General features: G+C 44.6%; 1 protein-coding gene across 1 annotated transcript in view; it reads right to left on the reverse strand.

Annotated features, from left to right (window-relative positions):
• GRHL1 (grainyhead-like 1 (Drosophila)) overlaps positions 1 to 26,215 on the reverse strand; it is a 32,373-nt gene extending 6,158 nt beyond the window's left edge. Inside the window, exons 1-10 of the mRNA XM_009999150.1 lie at positions 26,036 to 26,215; positions 22,943 to 23,013; positions 21,084 to 21,474; positions 20,226 to 20,302; positions 19,269 to 19,425; positions 18,669 to 18,780; positions 17,652 to 17,746; positions 4,936 to 5,094; positions 2,351 to 2,402; positions 57 to 196 (exon numbers count right to left, since the gene is read on the reverse strand). Of these exons, the coding sequence (XP_009997452.1) occupies positions 57 to 196; positions 2,351 to 2,402; positions 4,936 to 5,094; positions 17,652 to 17,746; positions 18,669 to 18,780; positions 19,269 to 19,425; positions 20,226 to 20,302; positions 21,084 to 21,474; positions 22,943 to 23,013; positions 26,036 to 26,101 (1,320 nt within the window). The 5' untranslated portion in view covers positions 26,102 to 26,215. The remainder of the gene's footprint in view (positions 1 to 56; positions 197 to 2,350; positions 2,403 to 4,935; positions 5,095 to 17,651; positions 17,747 to 18,668; positions 18,781 to 19,268; positions 19,426 to 20,225; positions 20,303 to 21,083; positions 21,475 to 22,942; positions 23,014 to 26,035) is intronic.
• Between the last annotated feature and the right edge of the window lie 214 nt (positions 26,216 to 26,429).

Raw genomic sequence — 26,429 nt, forward strand, 5'->3', positions numbered from 1 at the left:
TTTTGGCAAATGCATCCCATTGCCTCCTCATGCCCAAATCCATCAACTTTACTTACATGAGCACCACGCTGAAGATTTGCAAAGTGAACGTCAGGAATGAAAAGGACTGGCTGAGTGTCTAGATCCATGAAGGGCTTGAAAATGGTGATGTCTGTACGTTTGTGTGAGGGAAGCATTGGCACTTTGACATCAGAAACTGCAGAGAGACCAAAGATTGAAATAGAGGATACTGAAGGCACTGATGGGGCTGTGGCTTTCCTACATCACTTAAGCAGCAATTATGCTCTTAAATAAGGGTACTCTGAAGTCAGGGTCAAAAAGAGAAACTCCAGTGTAGAAGAGTTTGAATCTGGGTTGTCCACCCCTCAGATAAGGGACTGAACCCTGAGGAAACTGCTCACTTCATAGAGGAGTAAAAGTCTGCTCCATCTCTCCAAGTGAGCTCTTTGACTTTTTTTGGATATTAAACTGGGCTAGAGAATGGTCTGGCCACTCATTCCAAGAGAGGAACTTAGGTCCTCCACGTACCAAGCAAACCATCCAAACAGAGGGCAAAAGCCAGTCCACGTCTCCCATTCTCTCTATCCCTTGCTGGATTTCCCATATCAGGAAGGCAGAAACATGACAATCTATAATCCACGTGATTCCAGTTGGAAGCCTCTCAAAGAGGCAGCACTACAGAAGCACTGTGACACTGCAGAGGTAGTACAAATACTGTTTCTTGTAAGATGTGGTGTTTAGAGTTAAATGGCAATTCCACAATTTCAGTTTTTACATATTTCTTCATCTCATTGTTCATTCTGATCACCCCAAGCTGCCAGATCCCCTTTGATCTCCCAGTCAGGAACAACACTGTTTCCCATTGAGCACTTCAGCTCTTACAACACACTGGTTGCAACCCCAGATGAAGACTTCCACTAATTTCACCAAGTAGAAACATTGTGATTTTGGGTCAAACCAACTGCAAGCAAAACACTTCACTTTCCATGTCCCAAGTGGAAAATGTACTTCCCCCCCCATGGAAATATTTTTTTTTAAAGATTGCTCAATCCCTGCAGAAATAACTTGGTCCAGAAGCAACAAACTACTTCTGCTATTGACAAGTCCATGCACACATGGCATTTGTGATCTTGGAAGTGGGTATAACAGCTTAGGGCTTAAAGCAATCAAAAGCCTCCCACACATCAACAGCAATAGACTGTACTTTCCAGGAAAATAAAGGTCACATCAGGCTAATCCCAAGCCTAGGAAATTCACACTGGAAAGCAGCTTCTGTAAAATTCTAAGATCCTGGAAATCAGTATTGAAACTGTTTGCACTTTCCAATCATTATGCAAAGTGCTGCACACACTAATCTTTTGGGAGTTGTTTGAGCTGCTACGTTTGTGAAAGACCAACAGTGTGTTAAACCTACCTTTCGTGAGGTACTTCAGGGAAAAACAAAAACCCAGCCCTTTCTGCAACTGCCCGTGAGCAAATGGGTTCCCTCATGGCACTATCTTCTTCTGAAGCTGCTCCAGCAGCCTTGTACCTGCTGTGACAGGAAAATCCTGCCCAGCAAGCCATGAGGTACATGCTTGTTAAACCAGTTGGACTGTTAATAGCACAGCTCTGGCAAGCACACCAAGCAGAGCAAGGCAGAGCATGCATCTGTCCTACGCAAAGGAAGAACAGGGAGATGCCTCTTCCTCTAAGCAGCTCTGCTGGAGAATAATCATCCAAACACAGGATCTGCTGCATAAAGATGCTCAGCGGGAAGAAGTTCCATGGCCTTTACATACTACAAGTGCTGAGGCCTTCACATCTGCAGAAACAGCTTCTACTGAAATTATTTACTAAGGATTACTTTGCTCCAAAAGAGTGAGCCCAGGGCTGGGAGCCTGGAGGCTCAGTCCCCAAGTCCCACCCCCTTACTACACAAGTTTCAAACACATTTTTAACACAAGTTAAAGATTAAGTTTAGGATTAAGCTGGAAGTATTTGGAACAGCTCATTTCTCACTGCAACCCAGACCAGCTCAGGGTCTTCAACAGTACTCAAAAAATCACACCTTCACCCTGTCATTTCAACTGCTAAAAAACATACATCACTGAATGCACAGCAGGACCCTCCCTTGGACAGGAAGAGCTATGCAGAAGTACTAAGTGGGTCAGTGTGTTGTAAAAACAAATAATGACTCCATAAGCAACTGCTTAAACCAAACACTATTCTATACAGGATAAAAGTCGACTTAGGTAGAGTTCTACTACAAAAGTTATTTGAAACCAAAATAAGACCTAATATTTCAAATACTGACAGAATAATTTCTACTTACAGGCATTCAACTGAGAGCTGGGGTCAGTGCACTTGCCTTTTCTTTTGCTTTGCTTTCGTTCTTCATCCCTGATCTTCCTCTCTGCTCCCTGTCAGACAAGAGATTAAGGGATGGGGGAGAGAAAGAAAGTCTATTTAGTTTTTTGGGGGTTTTTCAGCCACAGACAGGAACCCAGATTCTTTCAGAGCTGTGTCTGTGGAGGTCAGCTCCACAGTACCCAAGCTGCAGGTTTACCAGAGTGTGCCAACTTTGAGATTTGTTTACTTTTGAGTCCTGCCATCTAATGAAATCCAACAATCATATCCAAGATGCAATCACTTGCTTTTCTTCCCAGTCAGACATGGCTAACAGCACTTCTACAGGTAAGAGTGGCCATACTAAGGACAAACACATTGAGGACTGCAATAGTGTGGATACTACAGTAACAATAGTCCTGGAAACATTCACGACCAGCTGAATGAGTAACTAAAACTTAAAGGAGAGAAGAAAACAGGTGGCTTTGAAATGCCAGTGCTCTTAGTGGAAAAGGTGGTCAGCATTGTGGTCTGTGAGTCAGTACCTGCAGCTGTAAAAACACAGGTCTGCTCACAGGGGCACTGGATCAGAGCCTCAAACAAATGCTTGAGTATGGAGTTTGATTCAATGCAGCGACAAAGAGTACTCAGGTTGCTGGCCTCTGTCCCCAGCTCTCATTGCCAAACCCAGCCCAGATCGGCAAGACAGCAAACTTCAACATCACTTCTATAAACACATACTGCAGAACCTTCGGGTTGCAACCTCCCACGGGCTGCAAGTTCACAGCATGCATAACAGTCAGATTAAATGCAGAAAGTAATATATTCTCCTTCACCCTCTCCCCTTTTATTTCAGATCCAATTTTGCAAAAGTATCTGGAAGAATAAAGCAAGAGAAAAGGTCAGAATCCTAAAGGAAAATAAGAGATACACTGGCATTACTGCACTACTAGATTTGCTGAAATTTATGATATAGACTGAAATGGTTTCCTTTAAGCTATGTACTGACTACTTATCTGCCCTTTTATTAACTGATTTGTCTTACTAGCAGTGGGGCACAAGCCTGTCAGTAATTTTAGCACAGTGTCAGTAACTGACTGGACAACTTAAGAGCAAAACATCTCCCCTTCCCTGCAGCAAGTCTATACTCACTGGTACTGCAGAGAACACAAGCTAGTAACACACAAGACTCCCAGATAATGGAAGAGCTTCAGATTACACATCTGCCTCAGTCTCATTTTGGAGCAGGAAAAAGGAAAAAAAAAAAAAAGAGGGGGAACAAAAAAAGACCTAAAGAAAGACCATGAGACCCAAGACTCTTAGGCTTACTGGCAAGTCTTTAAGATAACTGAAGAGCATTCAGTAAGACCCTGGTAAATTCTCTGCAGAAACCATCACAACAGGAACTATCTCAGAAGGCACTTGAAGGAAAATGGGCCAACAGGATGCTACTGGAGAGGCAAACCATAGAGGGCTCCATTATTTTGGGATCTAAGTTGAGGCAAAGCAATAGAATGTGACATTCATCTTTGTAGCAGCATCCTGGTGGATGATAACATGGCAGGAGTGGAGAGTATGTGACCAGTGCAAAGCTAGCACAGGACTCAAGAATGGGGTTCATGAGCCTGTCTCAGACCTGCAGCTGCACAGGGAAGTATTTGAGATATCACTTGCAAAGAGTCCATGCTACAAAAACAAAGTCTGGATGTAAAGAATGAGAGGCCTTAATCAAACAGGAGGCCAGCAAAATAGGAAGTCTGTGTGGTTCACAGCAATCAAAGAGTAGGAAAACCCAGGCAGCCATTTACTCCAGCTTACAAAGACCTTGGTGACTCTGGAAACAGCAACATTGCACATTACTTGTTCTGGTCTTTGAAAAGACTGTGCAGGCAGGAATAGATTACAAAGACTGGGAAATGTCCTTTCTTTGCAAATTCAGTGAAGCTTTTATAACTGCTTTCAGTTCAGCTCCTGCTGTGTTTCTTTCACAGCTTCTGGTGAACAGTGGCTTCAGGAAAGGTGTTAACTTTCTATGCTAAATGCATTAGGCAGAGCAGTCAAATTACAGAATATCCATCCAGCTTATAAATGGGCTTTGTTATACAGCTGTATCTGACAGCAGCACAATGGAAACAGTAATTTGTGTTCACAAGATGTGCAAGTTGTTGTGGTTTGTTTTTTTACTAACAAATGCAGTAAGAATGCATGAAGAAATTTAAAATGGCCCACACAACATAGTGTGGACAAAAAAAACCAAGCCTTTGCTTGCTCCAATCAATTGCAATGATTTATCCTACTGAAGGCACCCTGCAGGACTTCCCAGTGCCTGGAATACCAGTCTTCTGCCACTGACTGACCTTTCTCAAAAGCAAATGCTCAGAAACGTGTCTCAGTGCTCTTGCATTTTGATACCAGAAAATTTATCTGAGGTCATCATAACATCCATGAGCCAAGCAGAAGGGGCTGAAATTTTTTTCTTGCCAGGACTGAACACAGAAAGGAGTTTGCAGTGAGCCAGAATAGAAAGTGGTGGAGGAAAAAAAAAAAGCTGATAAGGTGTAGAACAGCTTTTTCCAAAGGGTCACTGGCACATTGACCCAACCTTACCTTGTCACAGAAGACTTTAATCTGGCAGTAGGCTCTGTGGACAGGTTTGTTACTCCTGTTATTGTAGCTGTAAGTGTCAATCTGAAGATTCAGTGGCAGGCCTTTAACTCCCTTCTGAGAGGAGAAATCGGTGCTGAGACAGTTCACAGAAATGAAAACCTGCAGAAGAGGAAAGCAGCACTTGTCAGTAGTGACACAGGCTCCTGGCTGGCCACTGAGCAAGGGAATGACTACTCAGTAAGTGCTGAGATCTAAATCCTTATCCTTGACAAGATCCAAGTGCTGGTCCTTGCCACTAAAAGCAAGGCCTGCTCTATTCTGAGAGATCAGGTTAAATCCCCAAGAAGCAGTATGACACTTAATTTTTCATACAAGCCATTACAGGTGACAAAGCCACCTTGTCCATGAATTTCAACACACTCTCCCAACTTTATGAAGACTCCACCCATTTTTCTCAGGTATTTGCACTCAAGAGATGTCAGATGCTGGAAACGTCCTACATCCAACCTTCACTGGCCAATGTTTTGCCATCTTCATGAGAACACAACCAAGGGGCAAGCTGAAACAAAGCTTTCCATGAGTTTTACATAAGCTATTGTGAACACAGCTTATATTTGAAACTACTTGGATTTTTTTTTTCTTTTTTTTTCTTTTTGTAAATTATATTAAAAGCTTAAAAAAACATTAGTCAATGAGTTATCCTTAAACACAGCAATAATGCCATTATTTCAGTGAAAGAGTTTCTGGCCTTTGCACTTATGAAGATGAATATTCCCCAGTACAACCTACAACCTACAATATCCTGCTTATGTTGGGAAAGAGTAGTATTTCCATTAACCTAATTAAAAAAAAATGATTTATGGCAAAAACTGAGTGATTTTGAACACACTGAATTTCATTTTCATAACTGCCTAAAAAAACCCCAAACAACAAAGAGACCAACAACCCACAACCAAAGAACAAGTCCAGTGCTGCTCAACAGATGGAAGAAATACTCTTGTGTGTATGACCAGAGAGACCAGAGTACTTTTTTTCCAGAGTACTTGCTTGCTGTGTGCCAGGCTTTTTTCCAGACACAATCCTTATTATTAGCACATCTCAGAAGAAGTTGCAATTAATAATTACCAGCAATTTATGAGCTACCCAGACCTGCAATGGCTCCTCCTCTCTGACTCAAGGATAAAGACTTGGAACTCACTGCTTTAAAAAAATAATCAAAGCCTTGGGAGCCAGAAGCACCCTGCCAGATGTTTTACAGGAATACTACTATCCCACTACTTGATTGCTCATTTATCGTGCTAGTACCCCGGAGCAGCCGGTTGGCAGGCTCTGCAGTGAGTTAGTGCCACCTCCCGGAGCCGTCCCAGTGTTGCAAAATCTCACGGTAGGCTCAGGGGTTTGGGCTGGATTTGTGGTTTTGCAAAGCACTTGTAACGGGCTTCTTCACACAGGTTCTGCAACATATTTTACTAGTTTAACAAAAGACGGGAAATGGAAATGTAACTATCACCAGATTAGGGATACGAGCTCTCTTCATCCCCTACCCGATATATAACACAGCAGTGGAAGAAGCCTGGGGGAGGGAACCCAACAAGGGTATAGGTAAGTGTCTCCACTTGTAATAACTTGTATGAACATTCAAGATTGACGTGCAACTTCTTGCAGGCCCTGTGAGCACCAGCTGCTGGCACACCAGCTTGGCAAACAGCCCCCATCCCTTCACTTGTGCACACAGACACCATCCCACCCAGCTGGCAAAGCCCACGCCAAGTCCCACTCCTGCAAAGGGATATAATGATCTGTGAAACAACATATAGCTCCCACCAGCATGGCATGTCACCAGAGCCCCATCCCAGCCACCCCACTGATTGCTCTGCAGTGGCCCAAGCCAGGATGACACACATGGCCAGCAGCAGCAAAGGCAAACCAGCCCTCAGTGCCTGCTCAACCTCTAGTCTCTCTTAGCATCCCAAACACGTGTTGTTCCAAGAAAACTTTTTATGTTAAAGTGTTAATACATCCCAAATAGCAGCCAGGAAAATTATTTTAAAATAAGCTCTTTTCAATCTTGTCCAGACTAACCCAAATGATGGCTTTGCTAGCTTTTATCCACCCCCCTTCCCTTTTGCTACCTTCACTTTACAAGAGCATTTTGCTTGCAGGCTGGCGCACCCTGGGGGAAAGCTTCAAACTCCTTGAAGAGTAACCCTCAGCCACTTCAGAGCTAGGTAATCAAGACATGCACGGCCTGAGTAATCATGCTCCCTGAGCAGGGGTGTGTGTTTTTTTTTAAGAGTCTCAAATCTGGTGTTTGCATATTTTTACATTTTAAATTTTAATTTTAAATGTATTTACCATACTGAATATTCACACACAACTCATTTCTCTATGAAGAAATTATTGCATTCCTTAAGCAAACATGCCTGAGCAGCCATGCCAAGCATTGTCCACCACAGCTTCAAAACTTCTTAGTTTCACACTGCTGGACACCAGCAGACCCAAAGAGCAGCATCAGCCACCAGCTCCCTAGCAAGCGGTGTCACCTCTCTTCTGAAAATTCAGGTCTATGTTTTCAGTTTGTGTGGCTTACCAGCCAGACAAAGCCCACACAGCATGATGGGCTGAAGGGTTGGTCTCAGACATGGGTGACTACAGCAGAGCTGCATGGGTACCCCGTGGGAATTTGGGATTTCCTGTCAGATGACAAAGATTATCCTCCCACTTTGGAGTCTCCTCATTTGATTAGTTTTGGCTTTAAGCAGCTGACTTCATTTCCATGCCATTTAAGTTTTCAGAACTCTAGGCAGGAGATGACAACTAAACCTTAATCACCTCTCTGAAGCAGAGAGCCAGCCTGTCTTCTCCTGTTCATACAAAGCCATTTCAGTTCAAAAGGATCATGTACTTTCTCCCTACTCATCCTGTAACTCCTATTTTTGAACAGGTTCCACAAAAATGGAGTTTCAGCAAATAGCTTTTCCAGCTTGGGCTAAAACAGTTTCAACCAGGTGCTTTTTGTTTAGGAAGATTTGACTTGTGTTCGAAAAGAAACATAAGGCCAAGTGACTGCACCAGCTACATCCCCACCCCAAAATCGCCAGAAGAAAGAAAAACGTAACCGCAAAAGTTGCTCTGCATCTTCAGCCTGCTGAGCAAGATTCCTTTTCATGTGTCCAACCTATTTTTCTAAGGGCAGTTCCGCATTCTCAGCTATATTAAGATTTGTTGTTACTTTAAAAAAAATAATTCTCATCTCACCTCCCAAGATTCAACATAAAGACAGTGCTTAAAAATAGAGCACGGTCAAGCCCAAGCACTTACAAACATGAGTCAAGCCCTCATAAGTTACGCAGATTTTCTTTAAAACTGAGATTTCTAAAAGGATTAGAAACCTGTTCTCAAGTTATTTCTCCTGCTTGGCAGTTAAGCCTTTAGTCTATATTTGAATCATATTTCCAGGCTTTTCTCTCCAACCAAAGCCAGGCTTTGTTTCCTTTTTTTTGGTTGATATTTTCATGCTTTTTAAATCATTATTAATGAAAGCTGGTATTTTCATCCAGACAAATGGCTTCACAATGGCAAGGTTTCAGATAAAACAACTACCAACCTGTGAAACTGGTATGAACTGCAAACCCCCCCCACCGCCCATTTGAAATTCACCCCAACACGCTACAGACCCTCCTCCAACCAACACCAGGTTGAGTTTCCTGCAGCCTTTGGGGCATATGAATGGCAGCCCAGCCACACACAATGAAAGACTGAAGGCAGAAGGATTAAAGCACCTCCTCTGGGGTAATGCTGGAAGTTAGCGTAGGAAGAAGCCAGACCTCATGACTTCCAGGTCCACTTTAACCACTTGCACCTCTCCTTGCCTAACTTGGGAGAAACACACTGTGCCCATGTTCAAATCTACGACCAACAACCTTCCGTTTTAATAACGCAGAAAAAACCTATAAATGCAACTGGTAGCTCTGCTGTGTGCCCTCAAGGAAGAGCAGCAGAGACAGCCAAGTTCTTTCTACACAGCACCTTTTTCTAACAAGATCTGCCTTTCAAACAAACCAGGAAAAACAGGCATAATTAAAGGGCAATCAAAGCACTGCAGGAACCTTGCTGTCAGCGAGATGAAAGATGCCTTTTTTAAATGATGGCTTGCATACCCAGATCTCTTCTCCTCCGTTTATCTTGGACGCTGTGCTCTTTTGTCACACAAAAAGCACCAGCAATTTTGATTAGTCCAAAGGCTACATATGCAGCAGCTTAGATGAAATGTCACCTTGTACAGCCTCTTCTGACTCACTGCAAAGCGAAGTTGAAAGGGAACGGTACGTAGGTACACATCAACAATGTCTGAGGTTGCCATAGGTAATGGCAAGCAACTTGGTATTAGCACACCGTAAGCTCTGGCCACTGCCCAGCAAACACAGGCCATGTAATGGCCATGTAAATGATCTCCCCATCCTGCCTTGTCTTACATGTCCCTCTGTAGAAGACTCCACACAAACACTCAACCATTCCATTCTGATCATCTTGCTCCATGTGGCTTTCAATAAAAGACAGGTGACTAAAATTCACCTCCTCCCATTTATGCTCTATTGTATTTTTGTACCCAGAGGATGAAGATATCACTCAATAAATCAAGTCCATCAGGTAATTCTCCCTCTCTTGTGAAGCCACATAAGAACTTCAGCTCTATCCTAGCACAAATAAGTAAAAGCATCTCATTTTAGTGTTTTGTTCAACTTAGAATTTTCAGAATGCTTTTGATTTTGGATTATTGTGTTGTACAGAATACAGAGTTTGAAGCCTACAACACAACCAGGGACAGCTTAAATTGACAGGCTTCTTTGCAGGAAATGCAGTTGACTACTGTTTTTCTTGACCTGGACTAAATAATGTCAACATTCTGCCCAAAACACAGGAAGCAAAAGAATTTCAGCATGTCCTATGACCATTTCCCCAACAAAAAGGCATTGTCTCACCTGTGCAGCGATCACCATACATCCTACTCACAGATCAGCCCGTGCACAATGGGACCCACTGGACCTTTGCTTTCCCTCAGAACAGCAAGCCCATTCCTGTGGTCTCTGGCTGGGGAGAGCAGCTGTCACCGGTCAGCTGACTTGATTTGTGTGTTATTTTCACTTTTTGCAGGATAAAGGGTCACAGAAACCCTTAACCAAACTGACACGAAGAGAAGCCTCTTAAGCTACAACGTGAGTTTACAAAGCTAATAAGGAAAAGGATCCTTCGGACTTAAAAGAATTTGGGTATGAACCAGAGGATACGAAACAACTCCCTCCTCTCCCACCTGCATAGACTCCCACAGAGAATCAAGAAAAGCACTATCCAGCACTGGGGAGTGGGAAGCCACACAGCTATTGTCAATGCTAGGACGCAGCCACTCCCCATCCTGGCTACCAACAAGAATTCTGGGAATGCCAATGCAAAGTCCCAGCAGCCCCCAGGTCACTTGGTCTCCTGCAGATGCCAATGCAATTCAGAGGTATGCAACCATGTGGTTACATACTCCTTGCTGGTTAGCTGAAGGAGCAACACTAGGTCCAAATTCCCCCAAAAACTCATTTATCAGCCCTCCACTAAAGAAAAATCATCCAGTGCTGATGGCTGAAAATATGTGCTTTCTTCTAAAGGCTTGGACAAATAGAAACATAAATGGGAAAAACAAAGGGTCTTTAGGTTCTAAAGATTTGTTCACATGGATATGTACAAGACAGGCCTTAATGTGTTTCATCTGTGCTGTGAGCTGGCTGAATGCAAGTCACCTCCAGCCCAAGTGCCTTATAAATTACACCAGAGCAGCTTCAAGCCCTTCTGAGAGGCAGAGCTGTCAGCCTGGGCACTGTGCTGTGCTAACACAGCTACGTGTCTTCCAGGATTGGTGCTGGGTCACAGCTAGAGTGCAGGCAGGGCAAGACCAGGTTTGCCTGCACACATCCACAAAGGCATGTCCTAAGAAAGCAGCACTGGAAAGACTGTTCTGTCTTTAAAAGAAGGAAAAAAAAAACAACAACAGCTTGGTGCAGATCACCTGAGAGGTGGCTAATCTTACTCCTCTCACATTTGTTTCTTCACCTCCCACATGCACCACAGGTTTTGCATCAGCAGGAGGTGAGCCAGGAAGGAGATAAAAAATTGGGCAACTCATGCACCTGTGGGCTCCCCAGACACCTCCTGCCTTTGGGATCGGATGCTCCAAATAAGGCTTGTCTGGCAGATGTGTGATAGGGCCACGTCCATTTCAGCTCCGCTCAGCCAGACCCAGCACCATCCTGCTTGCAGCCCAGGGAAGCTGGTTTGCTTTCAAACCTACCAACCCCAATTTGGGTGACTGACATAAAACGCACCATGGGTCCCACACCACGCCAAGGAACGTCAAGTGGGAAATACGACCCAGCCACGGATAAGAGAACATCCTCCTAACAAGTTCACTCCATCTACAAAACTAAAATGAATGGTAATTAAAAGAAAATACATATTCCTGCTCACAAAGAGCAACACTGACTGTTATTCTGAGGCAAGGAAATACAGGAATGTCTTTGCTTTCAACATGTGGGAAACCCAGGGAGAAAGGTTCCCAGTCCTACTGATACTTCCTCACACCCCACGCTCTGGTAAGATAATGGTAAGATAAAAGCATGGGGCCAGGTATCAGCTTCTGTTCATTTGGTTGGAAAGAAAGTAAAAACAACAGTTTGGCAAAAACTAGCAACATGTAAATAAACAAAGAAAACAATCCACCCTGTTCCAAACAAACTGAACTCCCCAAACAAATAAAAAACCCAATACAAATACAGAAGAATTCTACAAAAGTACAAAAAGGAAGCTGAAAAGGAAGCGCTGCCATCAGGTAGGAAAAAAAATGCAAACACCACCACCTCCCAGTTTTGTCTATAGAAAAGCTAATGTCATGAAGAGTTTTCTTTCAGCTCTAGGAAGCAGAATGTGGGCTCCATAGTTGGTTGGGAGACCAGGTGGATGACAGAGTCTGAGACAGCAAGGCCTGAATTAAAAACAAGTTGAAAGTCTGCTTCTAATTTGCAGTGCTTAAAATCAAGGGCAACACACTTGTTTTTAAGAAAACCCAGGACGGAGCAGGAAGAGGTCTGGATTAAGAGGCAGGTAAGCAATACTTGCTATGACTTTCCTATGCCACTGCTCCAAAGGCTGTGTGTACTCGTGCCTCAAAGTACTTGTGGTGTGTAGCCTTGGCTTCAAACCAATCTCTTTCCTTTAAGTATGTTTGACTCATCATATTTCACAGTTTCATTTCCAACTAGCCAAACCGGTACCTCCTCAATGCTGCTGAAGGTGGCAACACCTTCTTTAATGAGGCATATGACTGCTGCTTCATTACAATGGCATCCATATAAATGCATGCAATATTAATCAATCAAAAAAGTTGAAATTCTTCCTTCAGTGAGCACTGAAGACTGTGCTAGAATAAACTCTTAAAATAAATCAGTGGTTTACACCCCAGCCCTGCTTGAAGCTGTAGCAAGAGATCCACCCTCTTCAAAAAACTGAGTTCATCTGAACAAAAAATCCTGCTCAAGAACTTCAGCCTATACACAAGGATCTGCCAGAAGACCACCCTCACTGCTCGATCTGCTATTTCAAAAAAACCCAATTCAAATTAGCCACAAACTATCTTAACACAGGATCATTCCACTTTTTCTGGAGGAAAAAAAAGAAAGCACATTGTTTAATTGCTCTCATTCAGAACATCTCTTCAGAGATACTAAAGCATTTTTCCTTTGGTGGAAAGACAGCAAAAGGCTCTACTGCTATATTCTCCAGCTAGGAATTCCTGTTACACCCTTACTGTGTATCCTTCTCAGCAGAAAGGGCCTTTTCACACAGAGCATCTGGCTTACAATGCCTTTTTTTTTTTTTAAGGGAAGGAGTGGGAGGACAATAGAGCCCTTAATGTGCAGTGACATCATTTTTGGCTACAGTCCCACCATCCAGCCTTAAAACAAGACCTCCACGGGGGCCCTTCTCTGGGAGCTGTTGGAAGCAATGATACATTTCTTAAGGGACTTGTTGGCAAGTGTGGAAGGGGTGCCCCGGTGAAACAGCAGGGTCCTTGCAGTGTCAGGACTACAGAAAGAGGGGGAAGAGGCTCCTGCAATCACCATGCAGACAACTGGCTCTGTTGAGACATGAGGCCTCAGCTCTCCTGTTCCACCAGGCAGTAGCTCAGACAGGATTTGAGCGAAGCGGGATCCAGCAAAGCCAGTTAACCCTGGGGAAACCAATCTGCCTGGATTGTTCAACCGCCACTGACCTGAGAGCCAGCTATGACCCCAGGCCAGAGTTAAGGGACAGAGAATTTGCTTCACAGCCTAACTGGTAACACAACCGAGGTAGCAGGACAATGGCCAACATTATGAAGAGTAGCAGGAAACACACAAAAGAAATGTGCGTTTAACCATGCATGTAATGACAATTCTCCCTAAAAGACCTCTAACGGGTATCAACCAAGAGAAGAACTGGGCACTGCTGTACAGGCCTGGGAAGACAGGGTTCCCAGCCTTAAAACTCGTAACTTACAAATGCCTCTCCTGTTTGACAAACAGGAGGTCAAACAAAAAAAGGGCTGCAAGGACTGGTTAGATTCCTTTTCTCTACCTTAAAAATCCCCCGATTTTAAAGATTGCCAGGCCTGCTCAGTAAACAAGGAGGGGCAGGCACCTCTAGAGAAAGCTCCATCCCAGCTCTAGACATCCCATCCCTAATGAAGTCATAAAAGTGAAAGATGATGAGCTTGTGTTCAGACATCTAAAAGCTGTGCACAGGAGGACCCCACCTTGACTGTCTGCCCAACACAGCAGATGTCCGGGACAGGGTGGGAAACTGTTTGAAGTCTCCACAAGCCTCAGGGTAACTCCAGCACTACCTCCTGCATGCAAGTGAGTATCAGCTACACATCTGTGTCAGACTCATCAGACCACGCTTCCACCCAGCCCGTATGGCTCCTGACTGAGTAGGTATTCTGGCTTTCCTAAACATCCAATCCAACAACTCATCAGTTTCTTTGCTAAGTCCCAGTTCATTACCTCCCCCTTTCTCCTCACAAAGCATGACAGCCTCCTCATCCAATTCTTCTGTTTTCTTGATCTCCCAGGGTAGTGGGGTACCCTCTAACATGGATGCCTGGAAGCCTGTCAGAATCACCACTCCTCCACTGTACAGTGTCTCCTGTCAGCCTTTTTACCTTATCCTCACTCTCCTTCCAGATTCAGGAGCACCACTTTGGAGCAGTATGTCTTTGTCTCCCCACTCTCAGCTTCCTTCACTGTCTTGGAGCAAGGCTTTTGATCTTAAGTAATTTTTCAGCTTGAACACACACAGAGAATACCTAACCCATCACTACTCTGCAGTGTAGCAGCTCTTGTGATGTCCCACAGCAACAGAAGAGGGCAGAGAGGAGCTGTCAGAAAGAAACAGTTGTTCTGAAAGCCTTGGACGCTGCCCGGTCCCAGAGTGGGAAGTCTCTGTCATGCATGAAATACCCCTGGTTTCTACACACATGGGCTCACAGACAGCACACCAATGTAGCCAGCTGTGCAACAACTCCATCTGTGCAGAGCCAGACCTGCCTGCTGTGTCTGGCATTCAGGGCCCTGCCATTGCTCTCAGCTCTCCCAGCACAATGCAACCAGGAAATACTGGTTGCTGAGGGCATCTCAAACATCCTTTTCACCCCCCAACTCCCCAGTTGCAAAGTCTGCACATTTTACTTGCTATGGAGTGAGCACATAACTTGCACTGCCTGAAAACAGCATTTCTTCACCAGGAGGCTGTATTTTACAAAATCCTAAAGTGCCCCAAGGGGACTGGCAAAGCAGTCTATCAGGCAGGTGACACCCTCTTACATGGACACAGTAGCTGATGTCTGATGTTCCTGTACATCACCTGAGTGAGGGCTAGCACAAGAAGTGCAAATATATGGTCCCAGAGCTGCTAGGGGTAACTTCTTTCAATAATACAGTATTTCTCCCTTAAATCCAAACACCCAGAGCCCTGGGTGACTAAATGAGTAATTACATCAAAAACCCCAGACACAAAGCCTCATCACCTCCAGTCTGATATCTCTGCACAAGATCAAATCATTTCCACAGCAAAATGGGAGCAAGAGTAAGAGGGAAATGGGAGAAACAGCAACTCCAGAAGAATAATTTGGCCCTGGTCCAGGTAACTCCAGGGCTCAGGAAGCAAGTTTCTAATAATCAAGGCTTGTTGGCTGGCTAAACATACCATCTATGCAACACTGCTGCTGTTATTAAACATAAGACACTATTTATTACTGTGGAGGACTTTTTGTAGCATCAGAAACTCAACTCTCTTTATTCCCTGCTCCCTTAATATATTTCAAGGCTATTGCTGGGTTGGGGGGAAGAGGAAGGGAAAGGCAGAAAAGGAAAATGAGAGAGCGAGAGCAAGCAAGCATGCAAGGTAAATGAACCATGCAATAAAAATTGTTGAAATTGGCTCAGGCGTCTCCTGATAAGATCACAGGAGTTGAGAAAGGACTGCAGCTCTACTGGTGAGAAATCCAACAATTGACAAAATGCATCCACTCAGGAAAAGAAATAAAGTTAAACAGACACTTAAACACAGAGTATTTGCTAAAAATGCCAATTATTTGAACAGTGAAGTCCAGACTATTTTTATCTTAGCATGATGACACTGATCCCAGAAGCCAAGGCTTATACTCTTGGAACCAACAGTTCACACAAACCAACACCCAAAGTGCACAGATTTCACACACTAAGGAGGTAAATTTGCCTATGTAGCTACAAAACCAGACTGGGTTTTCTCTCCCCTGCACCACCTCATCCCATGAAGTTCCACTCTGAGCTGAAATACCACCTTGAGGGTCCTTAAACCTTTTCAAGCTATTGGCAATTTCACCATGGATCTGCAGTCACTGAAACTACTAATTGACAGGTCTGCAGAGCACCTGGGCAATAACCACCTGCATCAGCTTCACAGGGCTGGTCTCTATCACCTGGTGGGAAGAGATGCAGAGTTCTCGGCACCAGCTCCAAGTCCTCTTCGTGGGTTAGAAGCCCATCCCTTCTGCTATAGGATGGCTCAGTCAGCAGCAAGGCAGCTACAGAGCTGCCAAGTGCTTCCAAATCCCTGGGGACCTGAAGTCGTTGCTGTGTCTGCATTAACCACTTTGGCATGCAAATCCTAGGACCTCCAGTACCTTGCAGACACAGGTTAGCAGAGTTCCTTGAACAGGACAATGTTAGACTGGCTACAGCAGTATACTACTTTGAGAATAGCTACTGTCTCCTTTTGAAAGCCCTTCTGAAGCGTCATCTCTTTGTTCACATAGCAAAGTGCTTCAAGCTTCAAAAGTCACATGAGCCTTTTAGTATCTTCCAGTAAATAAAGTTCCTCCTTTCCATCCCTCCCAACCTGACTGAAGGCAAAGCCAGTAGCCAAATCTGATGAACAGGGAAGCCTGGCACCCAACACCAGCCTCAGAAGTAATGTCACACATGCTGCAAGGCAGCACTTTCAGCAGCAGCACACAAGAGCTCCTCGCTGCTGCCTACCAAGCACCCTGAACTTCTCCCACAGAACTGAAATCCACCAGCAGCCCCCATACAACCTCTCCCCTCATTCCTCTGAAGCCCTTAAGCAACACAGAGCTAATCTGGAGATGACAGCAAGCTCTGCACAGTGACATCCCCTGTGCCTTGTGAAGTGCACAGTGGCACACACAGCTCCAGAGAAGGATTTCTGCATCTTCTGCTGAGAGCTCTTATGGTCCCTCAAGCTAGGCTCTTCCTAGACATGGCACTCCACAGCCACGAGGAGGCTTTCCCCATGATGGTGGCTATCACATAACATACTAGCAAAGGAACAGCCATCCTCCAAAGACTGAAGGAAACTGTTCTAAATTTTTTAACAGAACCCAGGCAGTAATCAAACTCTCTGAAGAAAATTTCTGCACTTCAACATCAGCAACAAACCACTGGAAAACACCTTCGGAATGGAGGCAACTCCACTCTCTGACCTGCTGTCTTGGCATCCAGAAGATACATGGCTTTACTCAAAAGTTGGAGTGGCTTTAAACAGCTGTACTTAGCTACTAGCTAGGGAAGCTGCCTGTACTTACACACTTACTGTAGTGCCCACAGTTCTGAAAAAAGATCAAACCTGAGTTCATCAGGAGGCTGCTCTAACTTGAAATAGGTCACTGGGTTTTGGGATCTGTGGTTTCAGCAACACATGCTTTGGGAGCTCAACAGCATCAGCTACTCCCTCTTCTGCTGAAGGCAAGCCCATTGCCACACAGCCTTAATTCCCTCAGAAGCTACCCCCCCCCAACCTTCTTCTGAGAACCTCCAAGAGAGTGTGCTCTCTGCCAAGCTCAGCTATGCTCCATCACATCTCCTGTACCACTTCATCTGCTCTGGAAACGCTCAGTGCTTCCTTTTGTCAGTACTTGTCTGTCAGGTAGGTAGGTCTGCCAAGAACCTTAAAGCAGTTGCAAAGCTCTCTGTGGTTGCACATGCTAGCTCTCTTAAGAAATAGCCAGAAGGTTTTGCCTAATGTAAGATCGTAAACAAACTTGTTACATGCTAATCACCAGGTAGGCCACACACCCTTCCCCTCCCCCAGCCCCCAAATTTGCTAAAAGGACAGGAAATATAATCATGGTCACGTACTTTTGCTTCTTCGTTGATGTCCCAAGTGAAGGATATGGCATTGTACGCAATCTCCTCGATGTTACTGATGGTGTTGAAGCTCTCCTTGTAGTCAGCTGTTGGAAAGAAGGATGCATGAGAGAGAGAAAGAGGGAAACATGCCACTTGGAGTTGTCAATCACACAAAGCATCCAGAAACTGCAACTCCTCAGCAACCCCTTGGGGGCAAAGGAAGATGAACTGTACTTAAGAACGGATCATTAAAAAGGCTGGAAATGGTTCTCATACAAAACCAAAAAAACAACAAACAAGAGGAAGCAGGAAAACGATGGACTTGGCAGAAACTCCAAATGAGAAACTCCAGTGAGAAAGCAGACATCCCAAATACTGCATGTCCTGCACCACAGCCTGTTGTAGGCAGGGAGACTCTCCCGTGCAACAAGGGCATAAGCTCTCAATAAAACTCTTTCAGTAACAAAGACTTGCATGCGCGTCTCCTTTAAGTGCCAAGTGATTAATCCCCGCTTTTATTCACAGAAGGAAGGTACTAGCAGTACAACCCAGTCTTCAGCCAGAGAGGACTGGAAGCAAGCCAGCCCCAGCCTTGTCTGGAGGCAAGTGGAAATTTGCAGTGTTTTCTTTCTTTACATGTACCAAATACCAGTTGTGAGTGAAGCTGTGGGAAGAAGGGTCATTCATGTCAAGGTATTTCTACATAGGATCTTGTCCTTTGAAGAAACACAGTATTCAGGACAGCCACAGAGTCCATAAGGTACAATTTAACTACAATCATCAGGATATGCCAAAGCAACTGTAGTTTGGATGGTGGTGTTAGATCTCCCAATGCCAAAGCCTAAACTCAGCCTGCTCACCTAGCTCTAAGCAATCAGGAGCTCACTCTGGGCTTTCAGCAAAGCGATGGATAGCAAAGATTGTGATCCAGAGGTTCCTTAAAATAACAAAGCTTTAGCAGAAAAAACAGACGTTGCCAAGGAATGAGGTTTGGAGTTTGACATCACCAATAAGAGCCTTCCTTACCGATGTCAATGCATCTTTGTTTGGCCGTATGCTGCCTCGAGTGCCAGTACTTCCAGTGCCTGAGCTGATCTTCTCTTGTTTTGTCTTCAGCAAACACAACCATGATGACACTCTGAAAGGAGAGATGGAGGGGGCAAGATTAAATATAAAACAAACAAAAGATGTGAAAGAGAAAAGGCCACTGAGTACATTTGTTTTGGAAGTTCTCCCTGGCATCAATCAGGTTTGGGCTTCAGGCTTTCTATCTTGACACACTGCAGTACAGCTGGCACACTGCTGCCAGACAGGAAGGCAGACAGCAGCGCTTTCTGGGTCATAAACAGAGATGAGCAGAACTACTCTCCTAACTGGAGTTCAAGGATCTCGTTACAGGTGTTGCATCACCTTTACACAAGTGCTGACACCACTTCTTAACAGACTGAACCAGGATGGGTCTTTCTGGAAGTAGGTGGACAGCAAAGGAATGAACATTGACGTAAGACAGCAAGTAAGCTGGCCTCAGTGCTGATGCTCTGGTTTAGATTGCTGCACTCTGGGAGAGTCTAAGGTTACCATTGTACACACCCTCTTTCCCAAGAAACCACAAGGGCTGCCACTCACTCGGACTTTACTGATGGGGTGATGGATTCCTTCACTGCTGCTGACTTCCTTCAGTGTGATCGGGTAAAATTGACCTTTATTCAGGTAAGTCATCGTGCTGTCCCCAGGCTTCTGTCGGAGGGACTTAGAGGCTTCCAGAGTGTATTCAAAGTTATTCCTACGGAGCGAAGAGGGCAGTGATTGCTAAGGCATTTTCCTGGAAAGCCGATTAAACGTTCTACATTTAATTTGGAGAAACTCCAAAGTCGTTAGTTGACTCACTAAGCCATCAACAGGCAAGGAGGTTGGAAAACAGGATGAGCCCCTTTTTCAACCATTTCCTTCATGAATGAACATTTAACAGAAGTTCTTGGCAAGCTAAATCCAAGACACATCAGCAGGCAAGACTGGAAGCTCCCTGTTCAGGCTGAGAGCAGCAAGCTGCTCCCACGGAACAGAAAAGTATCTATTAATAATTGAATTAAGATCACAAGCGAATAGGTCGTTCAGTGACCACAGTCTCCTCCTCTTCCCTCTTGATCAACTGCAGCTAACCGAACAACTAGTTTATTCCTCTCCCTTGGAGTTCAGATGACCTTCATGCTTCCTATTTCTGCTGTAGATTTCCAACAGACAGTGAGCGGGGCAAGAAGGCAAGGCAGAGGGACACAGCTGAAAGCGAGCTCCTAAACCACTGCAGGGCTGACAGACATTGCATTTTCCCATGGGACAGGGATTTGGTACAAAGACAGCAATTGAAACTGGGTGGTACTTCCAACCCTGCAGGTAGTGTTCCTTAAAGATACAGGCAGGATTCTGAACCATGAAATTCACATGAGCAGACACTGTTGAGATCCACAGTCCCCCCCATGTCTGACAGAGACTCAGCTCAAAAGGGTATGAGCTGTGGATTGCTTGCTTGTGGACAACTGTAAGATAACAGGAGGACATGGGTAAAGGGGGGCCTTAAAGCATTACCCAGAAATGCTGTCAAAAACATAGTCTTCTGAATTCATGTTGGCCATCCGGAGATTCAGTTCAGTAGGAAAGAAAACCTGGAGTAGACACAAAACAACACAGAACGATTAACACGGCAGCAACACGAAAAGCCAAGATTAAACAGATACTCATTACCACAGGACTTCTGGCAGGCAAACTGATCATCAGATAATGAGTGATTTTTGTTCTGTGTAAACTGGACACTTGAGCTGGGTGTTAATCCAAAACTTTTGGGTGTTAACCAAGCACACCATCTCACAAGCCTTCTGAGTCAGCCTGGGACATTTTAAACCTTTCCCAAACCTCAAAGAAGGTATAGCTACACAGTTCCTTCAGGCCAGGCTTAAAAATCAAAACAGTTACTCTGTTGCTTTCAGTTGAGAGCATACAACAAAAACTATGGATTTTCATCCAAGTTTAACTCTCACTCACGGCCCTTAAATAAACTGTTTTCCATCAAGACACACCACACCTAGAAACTGGCAGTAAGGAAGCTTACAGACACAGTCGCCTTGCTTCAGTACCTGCAAAGGCACCGTGGGGCGCTGAACTCTTGCAAAACCCAGTGCTGTGGATCGAGATAACTATTTCCACACTCTACAAGCCAAAGGCTCTGTCACTAGTAAGATTAGTCATTCAGTTTTGATAACAACTTCACGTTGTGTAGATTTTATTTACTAAGTTATACTTATGCACCTTTCTGAGAAAGTCTTTTATTCCTAGTACACCAGACAGATGCCTGGCTCACACACAAAGAACCAGAAAGCTGGAACCGAATCTCCCCAGCTAGACCAAGACATGCACACACACACACAGAGCAACCACCTCTCTTAGTACCTCTTGCACACCCTCCTTGAAAGTCTCTGAGAAGGTGGAGTCTGGCGTTCGCCTCTGGGAGTTTTGAGGCTGGGTGTTGGAACTGAACTGGTCAGGATTGAGGTTCCTGTCGAAGACCACCACACGCTCGGGGGGCTCAGGGTGGTAGACACTCGGTGGGATGCCCACCGCGAAGCCGTGGGGCTGCGTCTCTGTTTTGATGGAGTGGGTGGGCATCGTGGCAATTGAAACGGTGACTGTTGTGTCAGGGGTTGTAAGGTGGCCTCTCTTGTCCATGCCCATCTGAGGGGTGTGTGGAAGGACAATATTGAAAGGCACATTTTTCAGAACCTGGACTCTGTTTTCTCCAGCAGAAATGAGCGACTGTTCTGTAACATTTGGGATGCTGTTCCTTTGAAGGACAAAGAAAATTGCATAAGTTATACAGCTCATTTTCTCACTAAACAAGAGCTAGAAGTACTCCTCTGCCTTTTGGACAAGGACAGTTAATACCAACCCTCCTGTTTGCGCAGAACAGCTCAATCCTAACCTGAAAAGCTGAGAAACGAATTCAAAAAAGAAACATCATCCACTGCAAACAACCCCACTTTGGATATGAACTACCCAGCAGCAAAAAAAGGGAGAGTTCACAGCCCAGATCCTCACTGCCTGAAAAACAGCAGCCCAAAACTAAGGTCTCTGAGGCTCTTCCCATCAACACACACAGGCTCTGTGAAACTCTTTGATGGAGGGAGAAGACCTGGGAGAAAAGCTGCTGCTCCTCTGCCCTAAGACTGCATATCCTCCAAGAGCACTAACAGGGAAATTACACTCCTCTTTCATGCACAAACACCCCAAGAAAATCCACACTGAGACTCCCTGAAGTGATTTACATAACTTCACACTCTCCACCCCACCACATTTATTTCTGCCAGGATGACACTGAGATCTGTGGCTGAGCTAACCTCATAGCTAGTAACCACTTAGCCTGCCTTCTTTCCCACTTCCCACAACGTGGTCCTGCCTTCTGTGCACCAATTCTGACACTCTCCCAACCCCTTGGTGAGCCAGTTTGGCTTGTTCCACTGGCAGAAAACTAGCCACTTCTTTTTTTCCTGCTAGATTATGGGTCAGTAGAAGACCAGAGCTGGTATGAGGGGAGCAGTGGAACCACACAGCTCAGAACCAAGTGGCTCTTCTCAACAAGTCCTTCAGTTGGCTCAGACCACAAAACCTCACCTGCATCCTTAATGTATTCTAGTCTGTTCAAAGGAAGAGAATGGTAGGAGTGGAAGCCTGGCTTGAATGAACCTCATATTCATAATATTTACTTAATCAGTATCATCTTCTGCTTGGGAGGTACAAGAGAGGGAGGGCAGAAAGAGGAAGAAAGGAGTTCCAGAGGATACAAAAGGAGTCTGCAAATAATACAAAAGCAAAACTAAATCACAAGCACTTTGAAGTCCTTCCCTATCAGCCCATGCATGAAGAAGCAATGCTGCTGGTGCCTGAGAACAAAATCAGCAGTGAGCAACTGAGGCAACCGCATGCAAAAGTAAGAGTCACCAGTCATCTCCACAGCCTTGGAAGGGATGCCAGTGCTGCCAGGCTGTGTCTAACGTTAGAGAGCAACTTTTGCTATGTTGACTGCGACACCAGTAGACAGAAAGTGGACAGGTGGCAAGGACAAGCAGTTTGGCCATCAGCTCTTCTCACAATAATCCCATCCCCACCCTGTTCCTGAAGCAGCACAGGAATTTGGGGCACAAAGTAAAAGCAAACAATTTATCTTGTCCAGCACAACAAGTTAGTTTATTTAAGCAGCTTTGGTGGTCTAAGAAGGAAGGGTGGTGAGCACACACTCAAATAAAAACTAATACCTTTTGCTATGGTCTTGGTCAGGATGCTCTACCTCTGGTTTAGCTGTTGAAGATCTCCTCTCCCTTGGAACCTGGGAAATACAAAACTTATTGTAACTGCATTCTTCCTCTCATACCAAAAAAAAAAAAAAAAAAAAAAAAAAAAAAAAAAAAAAAAAAAAAAAAAAAAAAAAAGAGCTCCTTAAAACGCAGCCATTAGGTCAGCTTAAGAAAGCATCACACTCTGTTACCAGTCATTATTAGGATTACAGCTTGATCAATCTCTGCATGGCATTGAGATGCCAGGCCCACTCCAGGTGATGCCCCACAGATCCCTATACTGCCAAGCCAGTCAGCTGTGCCAGCCCTGGGCTCCTGCCTGCACCAGGCAGCAGGAAAACTGGTGCAAAAAAACCCGCTATCCTGGCTGGAGTGAACAGGACCAGGAGGAGAGCCCCTGAGGTTTGCACTTGTGCTACAGGTCTTGCCTGCAGGCCAGGAGGGTTCAGGAGCTTGTCAAATAAGCCTAGGGCTTGTGAAAGGCCACCAAGCTTCGGCACCTTCCCCAAGAACAGGTTTTTCCTTTCTGCTCAGAAAACAGTGGATTTGGGAAGGACCAGGTGTTGTAAGTGCACTAGGATGCTACAGCTTATTTTTGTGCATGGCCACATACAACACACTGGCCCAAACTGCATTAAATCTTTTCTGAACAAAAAGTAATGGCCAGTGCTCTGGTTTTAAGGAAGCTCAATACTGCTCCCTGTGTTTTATGCCATGGACAAGGATTTGTCCTGCAAACATCACACACAGCAAAACTGATCACGCAGGCCACCTAGTTCACACACAGATGCATTTCTAGGCTGTGCTGCAAGGCCAAGGCATACAGAAGAAGGTGAACTCTTCAGAACTTAGAAGAAGCAGCTCAGTTAACCAGAGCACACAGTCAGCACTCCAGGGACCTGAACGGCTCTTGCTGCCACTGCGACTAGCCCATGGTGTTCAGGTCCCCTCAGCTGCGCAGCAAGTCCACACAAGCTCCTCTGCAAATACATGCATGGTGCCTAGGACTTCTGTCACTCTCAGTACACCTCCTGAATCAGCAAAGCAAACAGTTTGTGATGAAAGGAGGAGTAAACTCCCACCACCGTCCTTTGCTGAAACCTGCTCAGATACCGTCAGCATTTGCTAGCGTGGGTGCAACACAAGGAACCACCACTTTACCGCTAAGTTGAAGGCTGATGGCATATTTGCTTGAACTGTATACATCTCTAAATATCCCCCAACTAAAACCTAAGTCCTGGCTCATTCATATAACCTGGCATCTCCAATAACACCAGAATTGTTGGATTTTCCACAAAAAACCAACACTATTTGGAGGACCTCTAGCTGGAGACTATTAGAAGGCTGACATTAACTACACCCTACTCATGGTCTTCCAAGCTGTGTTTGGCCTCAAGTCCAACACTCCTAAACTCTAGATTTTAAATTTTTAAAAAAACCATCTGCTTCCTGTAAGATCTTATTAACAACCTCTGTTGAACTACCAGCGCAGCTCATTAGTCAAATGGAAAAAAAAGGAGTTGTTTGGTTTTGTTGTTTTGTAGGTTGTTTTTTTTAATACAATCTCAACAGCTGTCCTGAATATTGCAAGAGGGGGTGTATCTAAAATGCCTAGACATTGTCCCTCCAGCATTACTTCATAGCAGGCCTCAATAAATCTTTCAACCTCTAACCATTTTGCTTCATCCAAGTCTACAGCATACCTGTTCTTCCACTGATTTTTCTGTACACCCACTGATACCCAAACATAAGAAAGCCCCGAATTAGACATTAACGTACAGCAAATCCCTTCTGCTTTGCCAAGCATGAAGGATCAGCATCAGCATTCTCTTTGCAATCTACAGGTTTAGAAATCAAAATTGATTTTGTGGATTACAATCAGTCTGGTGAAAGTGTTTGGGTTTTTTTTTTTCAAGAAGCATAGCAAGCACAAGCACAAAGCAGAAAGCCAGTTTTTCCTCACAAAACTAGCTGAATAATATCCACATCAGTGAGTTTGTGGCATTTTGTCATGCGTATGTAGCACTAATCTCCATATTAAGCATTACAAGAATATTTTTATACATAAGACATGCTCAGCTATCAAAAGCACAAGCAAGTATTTTACAGGCAACCCCTTTCTGTGCTTGAAGGGCATACAGAGGCTGGCAATTGCACCCACTGCTGTTAAAAGGCACTAGCCAAAACGCCAGACATGCGAGCCAAGTCAGCCTCCTGGCCTCCCTGCATGCTCAGCAAAGAAAAAAAAATGGCATCTCTACCCAGTGAGCCGGGTCACCATAAGACAGGCACCTAACACGAGCAGGATGTCTCCCTGCCTAGAAGTGCCTGCTGGTCTCCACTGACACAGACCACAGGTAACTACCCTGGCTCAGACTTCTGGCATTTAGGAAAGAATGCTCAGCAAAACACATCACACACAAACGAGGTTCTCTGTTTGACGGTGCTCAATTTGCCTGTGAGCACCTCGGAAGCTGCATGTCTCTGAGAAGACTGTGAACGCTGGGGAAGACACCTGCGGCTGTCAAAGGATTAACAGACGATAGCAGCTGAAGCTCACTGAAGGATAGAGGGATGCAGACAGCAACTCCTTCAAAGGACATTTCCCCCTCACAGACCACCAAAAACCTGTAGCTATAGCTTAGTATTAGGTAGCACATCAAAACCCCAGCAAAAGCTAGTGGGCCCACAGGAACAGCAATCACATCAGCAAAAGGAAAGAAGTTTCTTTCTCCACGTGTATTTACATTCAGACACAGACATGCTCCAAAATCTCATTCTTTGTGGCTATTTCTAGAATACATGGCCTTCTACAGAAACTAGAGTCAATAGGCAAAGTGCTATCAAGGGTTTAACGCATTAAGATCCAGGGCATCTTATTTTGCCGAGATAATTTTCAGAAAAAGAGACATGGATTTTAAAAATTTAAAAACCACAGTTTAAAGTCCTCATAATTTATTCATGGCTTCTATAAAATCCTCTAATAAATGACACCTTCTCCACAGATGGAGCAAGAGCTCTGCTGACTGCCAGAGCGTATCCACGCCAATCTACCTTATAGTAATCATACAGTAGTCCGAGGGCAGCTGCACTGTCTTCATCACCATTGATGCTCATCATAGCTTTGGTAGCTGCTGTAAGGGGATTTTCAAGAAAGGTTTTCCAGGCCTCATCTTCACTGGTGTAAGGACGTCTCTGAGAGTAGAGAGAGTCATTCTGAAGAACCAACACGGGTCTTTTACTTGATCATAAAAGAAGAAAGAAGAAAAAGCCACCTGTTAGAACACATGAAAAGCTTTCTTAAAGTTCTTCTAAATTAGCTGCCCCAGTTTCACAGGGTTTGTATTCTGATTCAGTGCACTATCAGGATTAGTCAACACAAAAAGCCTAGAAACCTAATTCTGGTTTCACCCGCACTCAGTTTAAATCAGGATTAATTTGACCAAAC

Source organism: Chaetura pelagica, unplaced genomic scaffold (genome assembly GCF_000747805.2).
Source record: "Chaetura pelagica isolate M959 unplaced genomic scaffold, ChaPel_1.0 scaffold90, whole genome shotgun sequence".
In the NCBI taxonomy this organism is placed as follows: Eukaryota; Metazoa; Chordata; class Aves; order Apodiformes; family Apodidae; genus Chaetura; species Chaetura pelagica.